At 35.0% G+C, this 24033-nt stretch overlaps 1 protein-coding gene across 1 annotated transcript; it reads left to right on the top strand.

Moving 5' to 3' along the window:
• Positions 1-17739: 17739 nt before the first annotated feature.
• Positions 17740-20257, top strand: LOC143575475 (wall-associated receptor kinase 2-like). Its single transcript, XM_077059848.1, has 3 exons — positions 17740-18590; positions 18684-18845; positions 18944-20257. Exons 1-3 carry the CDS (start codon positions 17756-17758, stop codon positions 20161-20163), a joined length of 2217 nt encoding a protein of 738 aa, XP_076915963.1. The 5' UTR covers positions 17740-17755; the 3' UTR covers positions 20164-20257.
• Positions 20258-24033: the final 3776 nt, after the last annotated feature.

Below are 24033 nucleotides of genomic sequence, written 5' to 3'. Positions count from 1 at the left end.
TACTAAACTCAACCCAACCTAGCACGCATCATCATGCATGAATCACCCAGCCACCCAGGGTGTGTAACAGGATGCTCACTTCTACTCGTGTAGGCAGGGCCGGCCCAATAGGCTTGTTGGGCCAAGGAAGGGCTTTAAGCCCCAAAATTATAAAGGCCCCTAAATTTAAAAAAAAACCATAAATATATTAGGGTTTTTTTGTCTGGCCGTCGATGAAACCTGGAATGATGGAGACATGGAGTCTACTGCCTGGAAGATTAAAACAATAGAACTGAAGCGACTTTTGTTGGAAATCGGAAATCGAAAATCGGAATCAAATCACCATTTAATAGCTAACGGCTATAGCCTTTAGTTCTACCTCTTTGATTCAGTTTTCTTCATATTTATATACTAGGTAAGTCTCATAATATTTGTTTATACTATTACTAGCATTCTTAGATTCTATTGTGATTGAATAAGCAATTGGGTTTTTATTTCGATTTGCATGTTGGTTTATTTGTGTGTTGACTGTTGTGATTCAATTAAAGCCTCTCTTGTGGACTGCAGTGGACAGCCGTGAGCGGTGGGCAGCCGTGAGCCGTGCATATCAAATACAATATTTGACTTTTGGAGAATTGGCAATATAAGGTTAGTATATTGTCACCGCTTCATGCCAATATAGAATCTGCATATTTGTTATTTGCTTTAGAATCTGCCAATTTATCAATTTATTTGCTATTTGCTATTTGTTTCAATGTCACATCGACACCGAACTTACGAATATGATTATTTCATTAAGCAATATGCATCTATTAAAGCTAGAAAAATAAATTTCATATAAACATTATTTTTTACCGACACGAAATAACTTAAAAAAAAATTTAACTCCGCCAACTATAAACGTTTGGTTTATTATTGCCGGCCTCAATTTGATAGTTAGCTTGAGGCCTCTAAAAACCTTGGGCCGCCACTGCGTGTAGGGAGAGTTGAATGCCCCGACCTTGCGACCACCCTAATAAAGTTACCTATTTTTACTCTTATAAATAACATCAATTATTATTAGATATTTTTTTAAACTAATTTGCATTTAGAAACCAATATTAAGTATTAATTATAAATTTTTATAAGTTATTTTCTCCTAAATTCAATTATTTGTAATTATGGACCTCCGTGAAAGAACACCCATCACTGTCTTATACCCCGTCCACAGGTTAAGAGAGAAAACGAATGAATTTACCGAATCAAATGACAAAGTCCGTCTTCTTGGAATGTCGATATAAGTTCTCTAATAACCCTTCCCCAATCAAATACCATAAACCACAAACTCACAAACACTGAGAAAGCAATTAACTATGCATTTAAAAATACAACTAGTTGAAATTATTGCAGCTTTTGGGGCAGCAAGTGCTCAAGACTGGCCAAATTGTAGAAGGCCATGTGGCAATGTGGTATTAATTTCCCATTTGGTTCAGGTAAGGGATGCTACCACAGTCCCAATTTTCTCGTAAATTGTAACGAATCAAACGGGGAACACATATCATACTTTAGATCAAGCAAAATATTGTAATTTCAAATATGTTGACAATTAGCAAGAGTGAGGTGTAGATTGAGATGTTTGTAGCCCATGACTGCTACAATGAATCTGATCAAGCCGGAAGAAACCAACCTTTTATAAGGTTGAGTAGTTTCCGGATCTCCACCAAAAATAAATTTATAGCCATCGGGTGTGACACGTAGATACTTCGAAGGAATAAGAGGGAATGATTAGGATACACGTACAGGCTGTGATTCGACATGTGGTAGAACAACACTCTTAGAAACGGATCTTGCTCAGGAGCTGGGTGCCGTGAAGTAGCCGTACCAAAAGGACTTCAATATGTTGATATGCGTCTTCGTAGCTTTAACAACCATACGAATATTACGAACTACAACCCTTGTAGCTATGGTTTTTTTGTTGAACAAGGGAAGTTTAATGTAGGACCAATTTATGTTTAGTCTTTCGTATTTGTATTTTGTATTATGGTTTATGTGTTTGTTAGCTTGATAAACTTTCTTTTGTATTTTTGGGCCCAAGGTCATTTGTATTTGAGCCCAATGGGCCGTTAATAATGAATGGATAGTGTATGAGACTACACATTATATATAGAGTGTGTAGCTAATGCACAAACTAACCTTTTGTCAAAATCTTATCTTCACAACTCGCAAGCTCTCTCTTCTCTCTCTCTTTCTCATGGCAATAACAAACTTCAAACAAGATACGAGATCTCGGTCCTCACTAGTGATTTCCGATAGCCAGTGAAGAGATTGATCCAAGATAACTAGTATTAGTGTTGTTAGATCCGGTCACGGGACCTACAATTGGTATCAGAGCTTTCGGGCTCTATTAGTTATAGATCTTGGGTCACAACCTTGGATTTTTGTCTTGTTTGTGTTGAAGACGGATTTTCAAGAGTGTTTGTGGGTTACGGGTTCATAAAAGTAAAGAAAAGGTGTTCAAAAGTTCATAGTTTTCAAGTGTTCAAGCTTTGTGTTGAAGTTCGTGTGTTAAAAGTGCAAGTATTTGTGCTAAAATGTTGAAAATCTTCAAATTTGGTGTTAAAAAGTGCTTGAATTATTGGTGCTTGTGAAGATCCATAAAGGGTCAATATTGATTAAAGTGACATACATAAGAAAGGATATCTTGAAAAAGGTGGCAGGAAAGTACACACTTTACTTTCCATAAGTACACTGTAATCGAATTGGTTCGAATCGAATCATCCATTCGATTCGAATCCAATAGCTTGTAATCAAATCAAATTCAGAAATAATCCAATCGACTTAAGTTTGCCTAATCGAATCGAATCTCAAAAGTATTCTAATCGAATCAAAACCTAATCGAATTGAATCTTCATTCGATTAGATTAGACCATTCGATTAGATTATAATCTAATTCGATTAGACTCATTCATTCGATTAGATTGTTTGGGCATTCGATTACTGTACACGTAAGCATTTTCACAGAATCTGCTTCTCCATTCGATTAAGCTTACATTCGATTACATTTCATTCGATTACCTTGTATTCGAATACTCCCCATTCGAATACTTTGTACTTGTGTTTTTCAGCAGAATCTGTTGTTTGTGTTTGGTCTTGACTTTGTCTAAGCAATGGCCAACCAAATGGAAGAAGTTAAGAATGATGTTGTTAGAGGTCACATGATCTTTGAGAACGAGGCTGGAACTACTAACAATCCTCTAAAGTTGATGAATCGGGAAAATGACTTTGAAGAATTCAAGTTTCGATTTAAGAACTACATTTGAATCCTTGATCATAACCTTCTTAGACCCCTTGAGCAAGGTCCACGCAATCCTACAACTATTACTCCTGATGGTGAAGTTCTCAAGCCTGCAAGTGCTTATGATGACAATGATAGAAAATGTTTTGGTGATGATCAAAAGGCCTTTGGTGTTCTTAGTGTTTGCCTCTCACGTGAAATTGCACTAACCTTGAGAGATTTCACCACGGCTAAAGGTCTTTGGGAAGCTTTGGTGAACAAGTTTGAAGGAAACATTGAGATGAATAACAACAAAAAGGAAATGTTGAAGAGAGAATTCAACATGTTCAATTATGTTTAAGGAGAATCAATTGCTAATCTTATTCAAAGATTTGTAACCTTGATTACTAAGATCAATAGTGTTGAAATTGAATATGATCAAATTGAGATCAATGACAACCTGCTAAACTCCCTTCCTTACTCTTGGAACAGTAGTGTCATTACAATCAAGAGAACCACTAACCTACAAATTACCCCCCTTGTTGACTTAACCGCCATTATCAAGTCATTTGAGATGGATGAGAAGTTAAGGATGGGAAATCACATTAGTTCTCTCAATCAAGCTGGAATATCTACTTGATCATGGATAAGTACAACATTCTGAGTCAAGCACACCCTGCTGTTCAAACTGTTAGCTCTACCTTCAAAACATCTGCCACACCTCAAGCACCATCAAGCTCAAGTTCATTTCAAGATGCAGTTGACAAGGGCGTTGCACAAGCCCTAAGAGCCCATGGAATTAAGACACCTATTGGAACTCAAGCTCACTCTGCTTCTCAAACCATATCAGCTGATGAATCTAACGTGGCACTGTTTCATGCCATTATGGCAAGCCACGAGGAGTTGCTACAAGGAAAGCTGCTTCCTCCTTCTTTTGAGAAAGGAGATCTTCCCGAGATCAACAAGAAGGATCTCAAGAAAATGGATATCAAGTACCAGATGGCCATGGCTGCTCACCGAGCTACCAATTTCATGAAGAAGTATGGGAAGAACAGTTTTAAGGATTCTGATGGGAAGAACATTGGTTTTGAGAAAGATAAGCTACGTTTCTACAACTGCAACGAATCTGGTCACTTTGCAAGAGAATGCACCAATCCACCGATGGTCGTTAATGATATCAAGATCACGGAGATTTCGGGTAATGAGGGTGCTAAAATACATGACAAGAAGCACATTCCAAACTACTCCTCAAAGCCAAGAGTCCCAAGAATTGGTCAAGGAAGTTTATCCAAGGGAAACTTCGAGTCAAGTTCAAAGGCCATGATTACAAGAACTGCTAAATCTTCTCAACCAGATAGGGAGGATGATCAATTTGAGGAACTAAAGTATCCTCTGACCTTTGCTAGAATGAACTTCACTGATCAACAAGCAGCTCTTCAAACCCTGCTGCTGGAGCACCTACACCTACCTCTGTAATTCCCGAAGTACACAAACTTTGTTCACAAGCTTGCATTGATAAAGTTATTCACTATAGAACTCATAATGCTGCTATTATAGATGAAAATCTTAGCCTTATATGTCATAATGATGATCTTAGGAAAGCTTAAAAGAGTTATGCTACTAGGATTAAAACTCACAATAATGAAAAACTTTTTCAAGCTGAGAAACTAGCTGAACATCATGAAAGACGTGTTGTTGAGTTAAATGCTGAATTTGATAAATTATAGCTAGACTTAGCCCAAAGGAAAATAGCCATTGAAAAATTTGAGTTAGCTTCTGATAAGCTTAATGGGAAAATTGGGGCACAAATTTGGGTGAGACAAAAGAATGGAATAGGCTATGATAATACTGTTGTTCCACCTCCGTTTAACAAAAATTATACTAACCTTCCTCACTTTAGTTTCAATACCCAACCTGAGAATGAAATGGTCTATGGTATAGGTCATGTGCCAAAACCAAAGAAATTTACGCCTGCTGGTCTCAAGACTATTGATCCAATTATTCGATCAATTAGTCCTAATGGTAGTTCATCTTCTTCGACAGGTTGTGTAGAAAAATGTGATTGTGTGGAAACAAACAAGGGTTTTAGAGACAAACGGATTTTTAATTCACTTTTTGATTCAAGTGTGAATCTAAAATCATCGGTCTGTAATAATAATACACTGAAAAATGTTTTGAACAATCATGTATTTTGTGAAAGTGTTGATGTTGGCACTTCGCTTAATGATTTGAATGAAAATGATGTTTCTAGTACTTCTGATAGTGATTGTGAAACTGTTTTTGAAGAGATGATTTATAATATAAATGTGCTTGAAAAGGTGTCTAGTGATACAAACAAACCTAGTTGTTCACCAAGTGACTATAAAGTAGAGGGATATAAAATTAAAGAAAATTGTTTTAATAATGAAAAAGCAAGTACCTCAAGTAAATATGTTCCACCACATAGAAACAATTTTTATCAAAAAACTAACCAAACTTATCATCCTCAACTGTATAATCAATTTGATAACATCTACTATGTGAATCATAAACAAGATTATATCAATTCATTCTATTCAAATGTTTTTTATATGACCGTGGTTATAGATCAGATAATTTGTTTGCTCCTTTCCAAGCATTACCTTTCTTACCACAACCTATGTATCTTAGTTCTGACGAGTTCTATAGAGATGATAACAGAAAGAGATTGTGCTATATTTGTGGTAACCCATCTAACCTTGCAAGACATTGCAAGAACTGACATAGAAGGCAACGTGAAATGAACAGTTAGTTTAATCAATTCCGTTCCAGAGCTAATCCAATATCAAGAACAAGAAATGATTTATCTGATAGTTCTGGTAGTGAAATGGATGTGAGATCCAGAAATAAAAAAAATAGTATTCCTCCTTTCTGGATAACCAAAAAGGAAAGAGCAAAAAGGAATTCCAAGACTGAAAAGTCAAAGAATTCAACAAAAAGAAATCAGATTTGAAATCTAAGTCTAAGGATTTTGCTTTGAAACCAAGAAGAAGATCGTCAAGAAAAACTTCCAAAACCTGGAAACCTGCACGTGCATGGATTCCTAAAGACTATTCTTCTGATTCTGACATGTCCCAAATTCTAAATGATGACACGACATTAAAAGATGTTAATTGTGTGATAAACCTTCCCGAGCAACTAAGTCTCGGGAACCCATCTCTAATTAGTTGCTTATGTGTTTAGGGTCAGTCAAGAAGGTCTGTTAATAGTGTTTGGTAATTAGACAGTGGTTGCACCCATCACATGACATGATACGAGTCCTTGCTATTCGACGTTAAACCGTTTAATGGTTGACATGTTTCTTTTGCTGGAGATGTGGGAGGTAATATCGCAAAGTGTGGAAGAGTGTCAAATGGGATCCTGACGTTCAATGACGTTAATTTGGTGGAACAACTGAACCACAATCTGCTGAGTGTCTCACAATTCTGTGATCGACAGTGCTCCACACTTTTCACTGAGAATGAATGCTTGATTCTCAAACCAGGTTTCAAAGTCCCAGAAGAATGGATTTTGATGTGTATTCTGAGGTATAATGATTATTATATATTGTATATAAATAGCTCTTACTCACGTAAGACCGCTTCATGTTTAATATCTAAGGAATCAGAGAACGACTTATCTCTATAGAATAAACGTCTTGGACATGTAAATTTCAAAAACTTAAGCAAATTGGTCAAAGGTGAGCATGTGAGGGGATTGCCTGCTAAATCTTTCTCTTGCATTGAAAAATGTCTTTCATGCTCAAAATGCAAGCAACACAAGCTCCCTCACAAGCCCAAGATGATAAACTCCATAGATATTATTCTTCAGCTATTACATATGGATTTGTTTGGTCCTATCCATCCATTGGCAATCGACTGAAAAGCCCGTTGTCTTGTGATTACTGATAACTTTTCTCATTTCAGCTGGACTTTCCTTTTAGGGAACAAGGATGAAACCACTCAGTTTCTAATCAAGTTCATTACACTTGTGGAGAGGAAGATAGACATGAAGGTGATATGTATAAGAATTGATAACAAAACTGAGTTTTGCAATCGAACTGTGAATGAATTTTGCAGTTCAAGTGGAATTGAACGCTACTTCAGTGCACTCTACACTTCACAACTAAATGGTGTAGCTGAACGTTGAAACTGAACTTTTATTGAAGCTGGCAGAACAATGCTATCAGACTCCAAACTTCCTATGTTTTTCTGGGGTGAAGCTATCAATGCTTCTTGCTTCATTCAGAATCGTATGATCATCAATAAGCGCTTGAAGAAGACTCCTTATGAGGTCTACTACAAGACAAAGCCGCATGTCAACTACTTCAAGACCTTTGGATATCCCTGCATCCTACTCCATACTGGTGCTCAATCTGATCGAAAATTTGCTGAAAAGGCAGATGAGTGTTACTTTGTTGGATATGCTGCTAACAAAACCGCTTATCGTGTCTACAATAAGAAGACCAAGCTGATTGTGGAATCATTCAATGTTGAAAGGCAAGAGCTTAACACTACTGATGCTCGCACGAGACCAGATTGGTTGTTTTATTATGACTACCTGTTCAAATAGTTTCGTGGCATCCACACTCCAACACCTACAAACACTCAAGCCCCATCTTCTGTACCCGAGCCTCTGTTAATTCAATCCATTATAAACAGTTTGTCTGAAGTGAGTCTACCTGCTGTGCCTTCCAATAGGATATTACAAACTATTGCACCACCGGTGATCCCCTGCCAATAAATAATCAAGTTGTTAACAATCTTGCTCCTCAAGCTGCCTATTTAACTGAAATGGTTGAAGTCGAAGATGTATCTGATACTCATTCAGATGATTCCTTTCAGTTTGCCGAAAACGTGGAATAGCATCAGACTAAACCGGTGGCGGATGTTCAAGCATCTCCAAGTGTGGTAGAGTTTTTTGCCACACCTCCCTCTAAAAATGAAAGTGTTCAGGCTGCTGCAACTCTTCAAGAACATGCTACTGATGATTCTGACCACACCACATCAACTCCCATCAATGCAAATGTTGTTCCATATGGTGAAGATCTATGGGATGAACAAGTTGACCAGCCTGACACCATTCAATCAGTCAATGATGTTCTTGTCAATGCTCCTCGCATTTTTCATCCTGTTGAGAACCTGTTTGTTAATCTCCAAGCAGAGCCTGTCACCATTGTCAATGATATTCCTCAGCTACCCATCCATTGAAGACATCCTACAGAGAACATCATTGGTTCTCCATCTATTGGCATCCAAACGAGGAGTAAATTTGGTAACATTAATAGATGACTTTTTGCTTGTTTTATTTAAAAGGTAGAACCGAAAGACTACAAAATGGCCCTGAAGGAAAACTCGTGGGTTGAAGCTATGCAAGAAGCGCTATTGCAGTTCAAGATGCTTCATGTTTGGAGGCTGGTCAAGATGCCAGAAAATAAGAGACCAATTGGGAAAAGATGGGTATTCCGGAACAAGAAAGATGATAAGGGGTAATTATAAGAAACAAAGCAAGATTGGTTGTGCAAGGTTTGTCTCAATGTCAAGGTCTTGATTACGATGAAACTTATGCACCGGTGGCTAGGCTTGAAGCAATTCATCTTTTTCTAGCCTATGTCTCGTATATGAATTTCAAAGTGTATCAAATGGATGTGAAGACCGCTTTCTTGTATGGAAAGGTGAAGGAAGAGATCCGTGTGAAGCAACCACCAGGTATTGAGTATCCTGATCGTCCGAACTACGTTTACCGTCTTGATAAAGCTCTCTATGGCCTTCACCAAGCACCTCGTGCCTGGTAGCTACCCTAGCATAACACTTGCTAAAGAATGGCTATAGAATATGAGTTATCGATCTAACGCTCTTTATCAAGAAGGTAAAGGATGATCAGATCTTGGTCCAAGTGTATGTTGATAATATTATCTTTGGATCTACATCTGATAAGTTTTGTAGAGAATTTGCCGAGGTCATGCAAACTTGGTTGGTGATGAGCTCATTGGGAGAGATGACATTTTTTTTGGTCTTCAAGTTGAACAAAAGGAGGAAGGAATTTTATTACATCAAGAAAAGTATGTTCGAGACATTGTTTAGAAGTTTGGGTTCAAAGACTCCACTCTCTTCCTCACTCCGATTGCCACCAGACCTGTGCTTGCTCCAGATCCATCGGGAACTCCAGTTGATCAACATCTTTATCGATCCATGATCGGCTCCTTGATGCGTCTCACTGCCAGCAGGCCGGACAACATGTTCCCTGTCTGTCAGTGTGCTAGATATCAATGTAATCCAAAATAATATTACTTAACTGTTGTTAGGCGTATATTTCGGTACCTAAATGGCAACCCTTGCTTAGGTCTTTGGTATCCCAAAGACTCCCCTATGGTACTGCATGCTTACACCAGTAGTGATTATGGGGGATGCAATCCTGATCGAAAGTCAACATCGGGTGGATGTCAGTTACTGGGTGATAGACTTATCTCTTGGCAATGCAAGAAACAAGTCACCGTGTCCACCTTCATTGTTGAAGCAGAATACATTGCCGCTTCTGCTTTCTACTATCAAGTGATCTGGATCCAGCATCAGCTGCTGGATTACGGTTTGAATTTCTTTCACACCCCATTAAGTGTGATAATGAGGAGGCAGTTTGTATTGTTTAAAACCTGGTCCAACACTCAAGGACAAAACATATTGATATCCGAATACATTTCATTCGTGATTTTTATGACCGGAAACTTGTCACTACTGAACAGGTCGACACTAATTACAACTTAGCGGACCTGTTTACAAAAGCCTTTGATTGTGCCCAATTTTTGTATCTTGTCGAGTCATTGGGCATGATTTCGTTTGTGCAAAATTAATTTTCTATTATTTTTACTTTTATTTTTATTTCATTTTTATTTTTTTTAATATTTTTTTGTTTATTTTATTTTTATTTTTGTTTACTCCAAATTTTATTTTACCCTTTATTTCCTTTTATTTCTTTTATTTGTATTTTAGGTAATCTTTTACTTTACTTTATCCTTAGTTTAATTTTGTTTTATTTTTCTTGAATTTTTATTGTAATTTTATCATAGTTTTAATTTCTTTTAATCTTTTTGTATATAAAATTATAAATATTTTTCTAATATGCCATAATTTTAGAAGAAGAAAATGAGTTAAGTTTTACTCACCAAAAAGATTTTGCCTTCCTTTAAGAAAAACAAAATTAAGTCACTTGACTCACCAAAAATATTTTATATATATTATTATTTTATTTTATTCTATTAAGAAAACCAGAAAAAGTTTCATAAAGATATTCTCTTGTTTAGAGATAGCTCCTGCTTAGAGGGAGACGGATAATTAAAATTATAAATTTTTGAGAAATTGATCTGATCTTTGGAAAATGATAAGAAATTATCTAAAATGATCATAACACATGAAAAGAGAAGATTAAAAGCCAACAAGATCATTGCTTGATGTGTAGATAGTCTTGACAAATGAGTAAGTGTAATAGTGATATAAACTTTAATACTCTCCTACGCTAGTGGTTACACACTTATGAAGCGGTTTCCAACTCCAAATAAGTCATATCAATGAAGGAAAAAATGTTATTAGTTAGTCATGTACGAGCCCGTTAGTAATTGGTCACCAAAAATTTTCCTGCTTTAAAAATACATATTGAAAATCAAAATGATAAAGCAGAAAAACTGCAAAATGTTCAAGAAGTATTCAAAATCAACAATAAAAATGTTGTAAATTGTCAAACAAAAAAGGGCATATTATAACCACGTAACGTGGGGCAAACAAGTAAGTCCTAAACACTTTATACGAATGCATGCATGTCCGAATGGCAAGTAAGTCCATGGTTCAACCTTTATTGTTTGAAAGAAAATTCGCAGAAAGTTTAAATAAGCTCAAAAATGTTTTGGTCAATCATTAGGAGGGTCGGAGTCAATTCGGGGTAATACTGACGAACACAAACTATGCCCGGGGTATGATGGAGTTTGTAACATGTCGGATTAACATGGACCACATAAGTACAGTGCCTAATTAATATCTTAACATATCACATTGACATCAAAATACTTGTAAAGTTTAAAGTGGACAAAATATATCTACAATCGACTTTGGGCTCTTGGCATAATAATATCCAAATACAAGTGTGATCTAGCTAGGACGTTATAGATAAAGTGATTCCATGTAGAGATCTTTCTCACCAAAAACATGTATCCTTTATGTTGTGTAAAATAATAAACTTTAAAATTGATGCTATTAGTATAATATTAATTTCATCTTTACTTCAAAATTATTTTAATTTTAGTCTTAGTTTTATTTTTATTTTTTTTGTTTGTATTCTTAAACTAATCTTTCTATGTATTAACTTTTAATTTTATTTTTATTTTTTTATTTTACTTTATTTTATTTTATTTTATTTTATTCTTTGTTTAAATTTTTAATCCTACTTTCATTTTTAAGTGTCTTGTTAAAAAGGGTTAATGTTTTACAACAAGGTCCTCTATGCAACTTTTGTTAAATGTTGACCCGATAAAAATATATCTTGTATATATTTGAAGTGTTTGAATTCATTGGGTAAATATTTTTCAGGTTTAAATTTGTAAATATTATTAGAGTTCGGGGGTTGAGAGTGTATAAGCGTTTATAACTCGAGATGTTTTGCCCTATCACGAGATAGGCTGACCCTATAAATAGGTCAACTAAACATCTCTTTCACTTTATTCACTCAAATCTTATCCATTTCTTTCTCTCTCTTACTTTTTCTCTCAACCGCCTTCAAAATCTTCAAGATTCAAACCCAGATCTTCAAAAAAACAATCAAACTTGCTTCTAATCACACTTAAATTATCATATAAACATGGACCCGTCTCCTGTGGTATATTATTTTCAATATTTTGATTCCTTTTTGTTTCTGGGCTCAAGAACAGTTCATATCCGATTGAGTGTTTATATGTTGTTCTTTGACTGATTTGTTGTTATAATCTCGTTATCGATATCATTAGGAGTATCTGGGTTGAATTAATTGAGTTTTTATCATGTTTTGTATAGTTTTTGTATTTCTAGGGTTTTCGAACTGTTCTTGGGATAATGAACCCAGAAAAGAGGTTGTTTATGGGTTTAACAATACATTTACTTTAAAATAATTATTAATTTAACTATACCATCAATTTTAACTAAACACCAAGATAATATGATACTTGAAAGGATTATAAATAAATAATGATAATTTTAGCCACATAAAGGGTAAACATTAATGGAAGAACCAAGACACAAAATAATAACAAAGATTACAAAAAGAATCATATTGCAGTTAGGTTAATTTAAAGTTGTAACATCCAAGAGTTTGTTTTGTATTAAAATGATTATGTTCTATTACATTTTAACTATATCTAATATATATAACAAAACATATCTAATAATTAATAATAAAAAAAATTAAAATGCATTCAACATTTACAGTCTGACTGGTTTCATATAGCCGGTTTCCGGTGTATACCACGAACCAACCGTAAACTACGTTTTTACAGGAAAAATGAAGCCAAACCAAAACCAATGACCGGTTTAAACGATTTCAAGGTTTTAACACCCCATAAACGCTCATATATGTTACGTGATTAACAGGGTATGTGTTCAAATACACGCTGCATCGCGCGGACACCCGTCTAGTATATATGTGTGTGTGTGTGTGTGTATAGGGAGAGGATCATGAGAGAACTAGAGAACTAATAATGAAGTATTTTTAATTTAATTAAAAAAATATTTTTAAATTTTTCTTTTCTTTCATCCTTCTTATATGTTGTTATTCTTCACCACAAAAAAATATAAAAATAAAAAAAATTAAAAAAAACCGTTGTAATGCATATATGCAATACATCGACTTTTTTTTATAATGCATATGTGCAATAGTGTGCATTTTGATATTTGAAATAGTGTTGAATAGCATATATATATATAGTTGTTTGTATTGTATATTTGCACTCCCAAATATACAATAGTGTGCATTTTGATATATATATATAGCCGGAAAACTCAAATTCTCCGGAAAAAATGAGGTCGCCGGAAAAACGAGGTCACCGGAAATGAAGGTTGTTTGTTAAAAATAAAATTTCTGTTTTACCCCCTCAACTAATTTGAATGACATTTTTAGTCCAAAACATTAACGAGGTTAGTGTTCATTTAGACGGGGAGTGGTACAGGAAAATAGGGTGAAAGTTGGGAGCGGTGGGTGACAAATCAAAAGTTGGGAGTGTTATCTACCAATGAGGGAAAGTTGAGAGTATTAAAAACCAATATCCCTTATATTATATACAAAAAGTAAAAATAATCGATATAGTGCATATGTGCATTAGTGTTGTATTACATATATGCAATAATGTGTTTTGCATACAATTATTGGTGTCGTATTTGTATATATTCAATAGTGTGCATTAGATAATATATCTGTGTTGTATTATATGCAATAAAACACTATTTTATATATACAATACACATTACATCGACGTTTTTTAGGAACAATATCATCTTATTAGAAGCAGGAAAACAAAAAAAAAATTACAAAATATTTTTTTAAAAATAGTTAAAAATAATTCTTTAGTAGTTCTTTATTTTCTCTCTAAGAGGAGTTCTCTTTAGATCCTAACCCTCTATATATATATATATATATATATATAAACTTACAAAGGCACATAAACGTTAACTAGTTCATATACTTTGTTCAAGTCAAACATAGTAACTACCAATTAAAAAAATACAAACTAACTAGTCCGTATCATCTTAGAATGGCCTTTAATTGATTCCTTCTTTGAATCTATAAGTTTTGAGAGTTGTGCTATAATCTCGGGTCTTGAACTTGATCCTAAAAAATAAGGTATACATTGGAGTAGTTATAATGAATATAAGTACCTAATAACACACTTGTAACTAACGATCCAGCTAGTAATACATTCATACAAGCAAGAGGACCATCTAAATAAACCATATAAGTGCAACCACTAAAACTACATGTGTAAACTAAGATTTAATTAGTAATACGACATTCACAAAAATCATACTATACAAGCCTTAGACAAAGACGTGCTTACTTTTTATAACATCCTTTGTGACCGCGCTCTTCCCTTCAGCCACTAGATTCAGATGTTATATGATAAAAAAATTTCAAGTTAACGAATCTGAAAAACGAACCGAACAAATAAACAGTAACTTAGATTTCACAATAATCAATTAGTTTAACATATTAGAACTAATCAACTAGATTCACTAATAGTCAATAGCATATTACTCAAATTTGAAAACAAATTTGACAATGAAATACGAACCTTTGACCATGAAATAGGAACCTTGCGGCGGTCAAGATTCTAGAATCTGAAAATCATCTTTTAAAGCATCCATAAAATGCCTCTGGTCGAAAATGTCCTTAAAATCACTGCAAATAAGATGTTATTGTGTTGCAAATTGCAAATGTTAAAATATAACCTTATTAACATGTCAATTAGCATACCACGGGTCAAGAGATGCCGGATCCATTGGTCAGCAGCAGCAATGTCGAAACCAATCAGCAGTAGCAAGTCTCGCCAATAAATGCGTATACACACAAACACAAAATTAACATGTATTACACCTAAAATCCTCAAAATTAACATGTATTATAGCTAAAATCCATAAAATTAACATGCAATACACCTAAAATCCCCAAAATTAACGTGTATTATAGCTAAAATCTCAAAGCATAACATGCATTATACCTAAAATCCCTAAAATTAACATGTATTGTACCTAAAATACCCAAAATTAAGATGTATTATTCCTAAATTAACATGTAGACCCTAAAATCCCCAAAATTTAAACTTACTGGTAGTTTCGTGATGGAAGGCTGGAACTAAGAAACAATGGTGGCAGGTTGTTGTCGACGGAATTAACCAGCATGGCAGTTGTGAGGTTTACCGTCGGTGGTGTTTTGGAGGTGTACAACTCGGTGGTTAATTAGAGGTTCAGTGGTAGTTGCAATGGTGTGGGGATGGGAGGATTTTTCAGGTTGTGAATGGACGATGGTATGCTAGGGTTTGAGATGGTGAGAGAAAGGAGTCGTCTGAGTAATTTGGGAGGGTGAGGGAGTGATCAATGGAGGGAAAGATAGCACCCAAATTATTTTAGGCCATTAGCAGCGACATTTCAAGGTCGTCGTTAATGATAACTTTTCTTGCAGTGGAATAATATTTGGATCAGTGACTTGATAAAATATATGATTTTCATACAACCTCAACAGAAAAAATCTAGGTCCCGAACCGTCGAATCGGACATACGAACGGCTTTGTTCTTGATAATCGGTCGAGACGGGTGCGATTAAATCAAATGACCGAACAAAAGATAATATAAAGATAATATGGATAAATGAACGATCTCGTTGTCGGTTAAAATATTGATAACATTAATAAACGAACCGACCCCACCCAAGGTGAGCTCCCCTTGGGTGGGTGATATGATAGAAGCCAATTCGAGATGGCTAATCTCCCAAGATAGTGACCATTTGAGCGGGTTAGACTCCTAAAAAATAATAGAGAGAACGAGACATAGATTTATCAATTTTCTTCTTCTCATTAATAAAGTTTAATGGCCTTTTATAGGCTACATACAATGCATGGAAATAAAATAACTACACCAATCCACTACTCTAAAGAAAATGAAACGTGCAAAGAAAATGCAATTAAATCAAGAGATGCATATAAGTTAAGGGAAACGTGGGAACATGTTGCTATAAACTTGTGCTCCAGTTTGGCACCGGGTCATGGGTCGGGTTACGGTGGATGGTATTGTATCATGATATCACCATACAAAACACACATACAAAGACAACAAATGTCATATTTATAGCCTAACATGTTTCTTCTAGAAGCTTTTTCCTCGATGAAGCCAATCGTGTGCACCGAAGCTCTCGTCTCGTATCCGGAATTCTCGCCGGATTAAATTATTCACTTGACCATTAATATATAACGAGTTTCGTAATTTGATATCACAAGTTATAACTTTTTGGCTAAACAAAAAAAAATTGTATTTCTCACTCACACAAAGGTGTATTTTCATAATTATGGGTCTATGAAACCACAACCGCTTTGAGAATACTTTTATGGTATCTGACAATTCTTTGATTTAAAATCCTTAATCCTAAACCCTAAATCCTAACTTATATAATTATTTAAGTTTTAAATAAAATAAGTGATCGACGTTGTGCCATGAAGCATCATAGTGACAACAAACTAGTACTAAATGTAAAACACATGCAGTTTCTTGGCCATTTCAAAGACATTTCAGGTCAGCGTTGGTAGGTGGTAATGTTCTTTCACAATGGTCCCATTAGTATAACTCGTAGACTATATTATATTTTCAGCCTAGAAAAAGAAATTTACCATCACAACACTTATTTGTAAAATGCAAAGTGGCTAGATTGGTTTGGTCTATCGTGCATGATTGATTAAGATATCAAAATTAAATTACTGTGATTCGGTAAAGGAGCTACTCGTATATCCCACCCAGTACACTTCGAACAAGGAGGAATGTCTTGGAATTCACGAAATGAGATTATTTTTTAGGGTGCCCCTGTTTCGGTGTCTAAGGTGGTGCATGATATCAAAGTGGCATCTTTCTTATGGGTTAAGCACAAAAGTAATCGCTCCAGCTTGGATTGAGAGAAATGGTGTAAATTTAATTTTATGAATTTTTCGCTTTAAATCTTTATCTGTGTAGTTGTTTTTATATGTTCTTTCTTTGTACTTTTCGGGTTTTTCCTTCTCCTAAATGATCCTCTTTTTTATATTCAATGATATTGGCAAAAAAGAAAAAGAAGTTTACATCATGATCAATAATTCATACATAAAGGGTGGGGCACTCCACCTTTAACCCACCTCAACACATTCCACCAACCAATATTATATTTAAGTTACCTATTTCTGTATGATACCGATCACAATTTCTTTTTCTTTTTCTTTTTTTTTAATATTTGTTTTGGTAACATTTTCCCAAAGCGCATTTCTATAATTTTTGATAAAACTACATTACTACACCATCCATTTGAATAATTTTTAGAAAACTTTTTATTATACGTATATGAAAATATTTGGTAAACAATATTATTGTATTTGAAAATATTTGATAAACAATATTTATATTTGATATAACTTTATTGTAAATATTAAAAAATATGTGAATAACCTCACCCGGGGCGGTGTGCTAATATAACATGCTCGCTTCTACTCGGTTTACATTCTTTTACTGTTATAAATAACTACATCAAGCATTTGTTAGATACTTTTTTTAACTAAACTACACTTAGAAACCAATTTTCAGTGTTTGTTATAATATTTGATAAGTTATATATATTCAGTGATTATTTGTAATTATGGACTCCTGTCACTGTCTTATACTCAGTCCACAAGTTAAGAGAGAAAACGGTTGAATTTTCGGAATGAAATGACCAAGTCTTCTTGGAATGTCGATATAAGATATCTCTAATAACCCTTCCCCATACCACACAAACACAGAGAAAGCAACTATGCATTTAAAAATACTACTAGTTGCAACTATTGCAGCTTTTGGGGCAGCAAGTGCTCAAGACTCGCCGAATTGTAGAAGTTCATGTGGCAATGTGAGTATTTCTTTCCCATTTGGTTCAGGTAAGGGATGCTACCACAGTCCCGATTTCCTCGTAAATTGTAGCGAATCAAACGGGGAACAGATTCCATACTTTCGATCAAGCAACATTGTTATTTCAAATATGTCGACTATTAGTGAGAGTGAGGTGGAGATTGAGATGTTTGTAGCCCATGACTGCTACAATGAATCTGGCCAAGCTGGAAGAAACCGCCCTTTACTAGAGTTGAGTAGTTTCCGGATCTCCGCCAAAAACAAATTCATAGTCATTGGGTGTGACACGTATGGATATTTCAACGGAATAAGAGGGAATGATTCTGATATACGTACAGGCTGTGATTCTACATGTGGTAGAAACAGTACTCTTACAAACGGATCTTGCTCGGGAGTTGGGTGCTGTGAAGTAGCCGTACCAGAAGGACTTCGATATGTTGAGATGAACCTTGGTAGCTATAATAACCATTTGAATATATGGGATTTCAACCCTTGTAGCTATGGATTTTTTGTTGAAGAAGGGAAGTTTAACTTTTCTACAACTTACCTGGCTAATTTTGAAAGTAAAAAGATGCTGATGTTACTCGATTGGGCAATTGGAAAAGTGACTTGTGAGGAAGCGAAGGGCAGGGCTGACTTCTTATGTACGGGATACAGCGAATGTGATAAAAAATATACAGGTCCTGGATATCGTTGTAGTTGCCGTGAAGGTTATGAAGGCAACCCCTATGTTAATTGCACTGGTATGTTTTGATTTCACATTTGGATCCTTTTCTTCCTTGCTAAAATTTCACACCGATGAAATGACTGACCATTTTTTTTATTCAAATCTACAGATATCAATGAGTGTGAAATAGGTAAACATGATTGCAAATATGAATGCGTGAATATAGAAGGAAATCATACTTGTACTTGTCCAAAAGGTTACTCTGGAGATGGCACGAAAAGTGGAACAGGTTGCACGGCTGAGCAATCCACTTTTATAAAGATAGTTGCGGGTAAATAATGTACCATAATTTTATTGATTTACATCTTAGGCTACTTTGAGTCATCAAATTATCATGTGTTCGTGCTAAGTTAAGCTTTCTTGTTGTAGGCATCTCAACTTCTGCTATATTTCTCCTTATATTTGTCGCCTGGTTGTACTTGATACTCAAGAAGCGAAAGTTTATCCTGCTAAGAGAAAAATTCTTTAAACAAAATGGTGGAATAATGTTGCAACAACGAATTTCAGGTGATGGGGCTGCTCATGATCAAGCAAAAGTCTTCACGATAGAAGAGCTAAAGAGGGCCACAAATAACTATGATGAGAGCAGAATTATCGGTAAGGGTGGCTATGGCACAGTTTATAAAGGAATTCTTGCTGATAGCAGAATAGTTGCCATAAAGAAGTCAAAATTAGCAGATCAAACACAAGCTCAGATAGAGCAATTTATCAATGAAGTGGTTATCCTCTCCCAAATAAATCATAGGAATGTGGTAAAGTTGATTGGGTGTTGTCTTGAAACCGAAATCCCATTATTGGTTTATGAGTTCATTCCAAATGGCACCCTCTCTGACCATATCCACAACAAAGGCAAGTCGGCTATCACATGGGACATCCGACTCAGAATAGCAACGGAGACGGCTGAAGCACTTTCATACTTACATTCTGCAGCATCCGTTCCAATCATCCATCGGGATGTCAAGCCAATGAATATACTTTTGGATGATAACTACGTTGCAAAAGTAGCCGATTTTGGAGCATCTAAGTTAATTCCTGTTGATCAGATTGAGTTGGCCACTATGGTGCAAGGAACACTAGGTTACCTAGATCCTGAATATTTGCAAACAAATCAGCTCACAGATAAGAGCGATGTTTATAGTTTTGGGGTGGTACTAGTAGAACTTCTAACCGGAAGAAAGGCTCTTAGCTTTGATAGGCCAGAGGAAGAGAGGAACTTAGCTATGTATTTTATGTATTCTTTAAAAGAGGGGAGACTGTTTCAGGCTCTTGATGAACGTTTGCAGCAAGATGATGTTCCAAGCGAGATCATTCAAGTTTCAAGACTGGCAGAAAGATGTTTACGCATTAAAGGCGACGAGAGGCCAACCATGAAGGAAGTAGCAATCGAGCTAGAAGGAATCTTGGCTTCAATGATACAAAAGCATCCATGGGTGCAAAGTAGTTCAAACGAACACGAAGGTGAGTATTTGCTCAAAGAACCAAACAACTACTATGAAAGTACAGATGGTGGCATTGTAAGTAATGCAAGCTCAAGTACCTTTGACAGCATTAGCAAGCTTACGATGTTACCCATTGCTGGTGGCAGGTGAAGGTAGAGATTTGCATCTAATAAGTCGGAATAATAGGTTCGATCTTGTTTAGTGGTACACTGGGACATGTCGTTGCACCATAGATAGGTTTAAATGTTGCATTTTGTTGTTAAGTTTTTAGGATGTTATGTAGTTTGTAGATTGTTTAGCCTAAGATTTCGTTGTTTCGGATTCACTCTGATAAATTATCAGCAATCTTATTTCAGCTCTTTTAATCCTTGGTAACAGAGCTGAGATTTGGTAATTTAATTCCTACAGATAATTCAACCTAACAAATTTTAGGAGAAGACCGACCTCCTACAAGTTCCGAAAATTTTTAATAGAAATACATAATAAGACAAAATATTATGTACTTATAATTGTAAATGAATAGAAAGAGAAAAAATAACAAAAAAGAATATAGAGATAGATATAGAGGATATGATGTGGGTTTTTTTTAATAGGAGAGGCAAATTTTAAAGAAACTAGTAACTTTTTATTAACTTACGAGGATAAAGATAATGGAAGGGACGTGAATACTCTAAAAGCATACAAATTCCCACCCCCACCAATAACCTTATTTTATAATATTTTTTCTGTGTGAATGTGAGTGAAATAATAATAATAATAATAATAATAATAATAGTAATAGAATATAAAAAATATTATTTTAATTGAATAAATATTTTTTGTGTGTGAATGTGAGTGAAATAATAATAATAATAATAACTATTATTAAAAATATTATTTTAATTGAATAAAAATATATATGAACAATAGGATGTAGAGGTTTTTTAAGTTAACCTAAAGAGGTTTGATGGGGGATGGAATTGAATGCTCTATTTAAGGGTCAGAATACCTACGTTGATAATGGTGGAGAACAAAAGTTATGAAGTTGAAATATAGACTCAGTATTTCTGTGTAAGGAAAGAGAAGAAACCATCAATTAGGTAACAATTAAAATGAGGAGAAAATAAAAAGACAAACTTTTTTTCCATCGGTACTAATTAATGTGTTAGATAAGTATTTGCTTTTTCATATGGTATGATCAGTTAAGTGTCATGGTTGTTAAGAAAATAAGAAAATGTGTAATTTAAGAGTAAATTAGAGTTTTACTCGGTGTGTTGTGCCGGGTAGTTTGGAAAAACCGAGCGGTGCTAAAATCCAAGTATTATTGGTTTTAAGCGTTGATGCGGTAAGTTAACGCGAATTCGGTTGTGTTATTGTACCGTAACTAAAACAATATATATATATATATATATATAAATTGAGGTGGACCAATTAAGGGGTGGCGTCGGTTGGTAAAACTTGAGTGTTGGTAGAACCCGACTGTTGTCGATTCCGGGTATTGAGGCGGCGATTCTATGCAAATTCGGATGGTTTCCGTCACATTTGTTACAATACCGAAACTTTCGACATTTGGTCGATTTCTTTACCTCTGTTACGGTACCGGAACTAAAACAAAAACGGTGAGTCTAATCGAATTCGGGCAGTTTCAACACGTTTATTAAGGTACATTAACTAAAACAAAACAAAAATACAAAACAATAAAAACATTGATATTCAGTGAATTTACTTTATGTTCATTATAGGCTGAAACTGAAACACAGAAACGAAAAAAAACAATTATACACCAATAAAGTTTTATCAAGTGGGCCAGTGGTGTGCTTACGGCACCAAAAACTCTTTTTTATATTAACATATTTAAACACACAGACACACACACTAATAACATAACTTAAAAAAAAAAAAAAAAATTCAAAGAAAGAAGGTCAATATGTGGGGCTCGAACTTGCATAGTTACTTCAAATTTTCAAATACTTGGCATATCAAAGACTTAGCAAGACAACCATGAACTAACGCACCAAGATATAATAACTGGTTAACCATCAAAATGATTTGGATAAAAACATAACAAACTGAATAATATAATCAAAAAATCTTGTATGACATCAAACTTCTTAATTATACTATGGTAGTAATTAGTTAGCAAATGCATGAGTGCTTGTTCAAGTTTCTGGTTGTCATAGTAACTTCGTGAGCTAATTTTTTTCCTTTACATTTTTAACCTTATAGCTAAAGGAAAATAAAAAATTAACTAATTAATTGGTTGGTAATAGTTTTCTTATATCTTATGTATATACATAATCTGTCCAAATTCTTGTCTCACCTGCACATAAGACGGCCACTTCGAGGTTATATATGGTTTAAAGATGGAGGGGGGGAGTAAAAAAACACTGATATAAGGACATGACATGCATATTAATTCCTTTCACCCAAGGTTATCTGTTATGGTGAATGTGAATTATGAACAAATAAAAATGTGCCAACAGGCGGCAGTTTTCATATTTCACATCCAAAAACATGTGTCGTGATATTGTGATATGATATTGGTGGCGGCTTGCGGTGAATCTAAATGATAATTTAAAAAAAGGACATCCAAGAACATGTGTTGTTTATATTTAATTATTAATTGTAGAATAATAATTTAAACACATTTGCTTCCCTGCTATCTTTTGCATCGTCGCTACCCTAAGCGCCCCTCCACATGGTGTTAGGTTGTCTATAGTGGGGTGTTATAGGATTCAACTTTTAGGGCATAAACACCATTACGGGTGTAATGTTAAAGGAGCCCTTCCCTATGAAATGCAAAGCTCTCTGATGTGTTGCAAAATACATAGCGTTTTATCCCGTTTTCATGTTGTTTTATGCGTAAACCGTTAACGAATATAACTTGTTCTTGCATGAAATTAAATGTTCGTGTATGTGATAGGTCCCATGTTGAAGAGAGCGAAAAAAACGAGTTTAATGAAGAAAGAATCGCTCAAACGGGATTCGGAGGAAGTTGGTATGCGCGTTTGAAGATAAACGAGTCAGAAAACGAAGAAACGAGCACCCAGGCCGCGCTACGCGACCAGGTGAGGCATCCATGCCCGCGCTATGCGACGTCCCACATGTCCCAAAGGCTGCCAAGAATGTCAGCAATCAGCTACCCCATCTATTTTGTATTCTAGTGGGCCTTGTGGGCTTGGTTTAACCTGTTTTATATTAGGAAGGAAGTGTATAAACATATATATAAAGGGCTAATACCCTATGAATGAATAAAACATAATATTTCCAGCCACTACACCTGCTCTAGAAGAGAAACCAAGGAGGACAATCTTACGGTTTTATCTTTTATCCTTCGGTTGTCGGTTTTGACTATTTTAACGTTTGTGAGTTCGTTTTTGGTTTTTATTCATCCAAACCTTTTGTTATCAGATTTATATGAACATGTTTATCATTTATATCTATTTTATCTACTGTTCATTGATTATGATTGGCTAAACTTCTTTGTTTTACCTAGGTTTGATGATTATTGTTAGGTTTTGATGAGTTTATTGGATTGTTTGATCAATATGACTTGAATTGCTATTGAAAGTTTGGTTTAATGATGAATTATGTTGTGTTTAGTGGCTGTGATTTTATTGGTTTTATCTTATAATCTCGTGCTTCGGTTAATTGAATTGGTTTTGATTGATAGTTGCATGTTCAAGTCTTTACTTTGTGTTTAGAGTTTGTTTGCGGTAGGTACAACCGTAGGGTTTTATTGAGATTGTTAATTGATTGAATTCAGCGGGTTAAGCACCTTCTTAGAGACCGAGAGGTGATAGGAAGTAAAGTCGTCTCATTGCTTTTACTTGTTAGGATTAGGATTGCGCGAGAGCGGGTTCGGGTCTTGTCAGGTTTGGGTCTGTAAGTGATTAGTTGATCTTGTTTATGTTTAACCAAATTGTTCCTCTATCCTTGGTTGCGTAGTATTCGTTTCCATTAGGGTTGTGCGTCGGTGAGACCGAGAGGAGAGTCGGCATTAGAACACCTTAGCATTCGTTTCCCGGTTTGTTCTTAAAA

The sequence above is a fragment of the Bidens hawaiensis genome, unplaced genomic scaffold (assembly GCF_021521415.1).
Source record: "Bidens hawaiensis isolate Kalapana, Puna unplaced genomic scaffold, B.hawaiensis_p1.1 tig00027524_1, whole genome shotgun sequence".
In the NCBI taxonomy this organism is placed as follows: domain Eukaryota; kingdom Viridiplantae; phylum Streptophyta; class Magnoliopsida; order Asterales; family Asteraceae; genus Bidens; species Bidens hawaiensis.
The sequence above is the reverse complement of the archived record's forward strand: the minus strand, read 5'-3'. Positions and strand labels throughout refer to the sequence as shown.

Bases quoted from the DNA above. Each gene is read 5' to 3' on its own strand.
- LOC143575475 (XM_077059848.1), top strand. From the start codon at position 17,756: ATGCATTTAAAAATACTACTAGTTGCAACTATTGCAGCTTTTGGGGCA. The intron at 18,591-18,683 runs GTATGTTTTGAT...TCAAATCTACAG, and splicing joins CCCCTATGTTAATTGCACTG to ATATCAATGAGTGTGAAATA. The intron at 18,846-18,943 runs GTAAATAATGTA...TTCTTGTTGTAG, and splicing joins TTTTATAAAGATAGTTGCGG to GCATCTCAACTTCTGCTATA.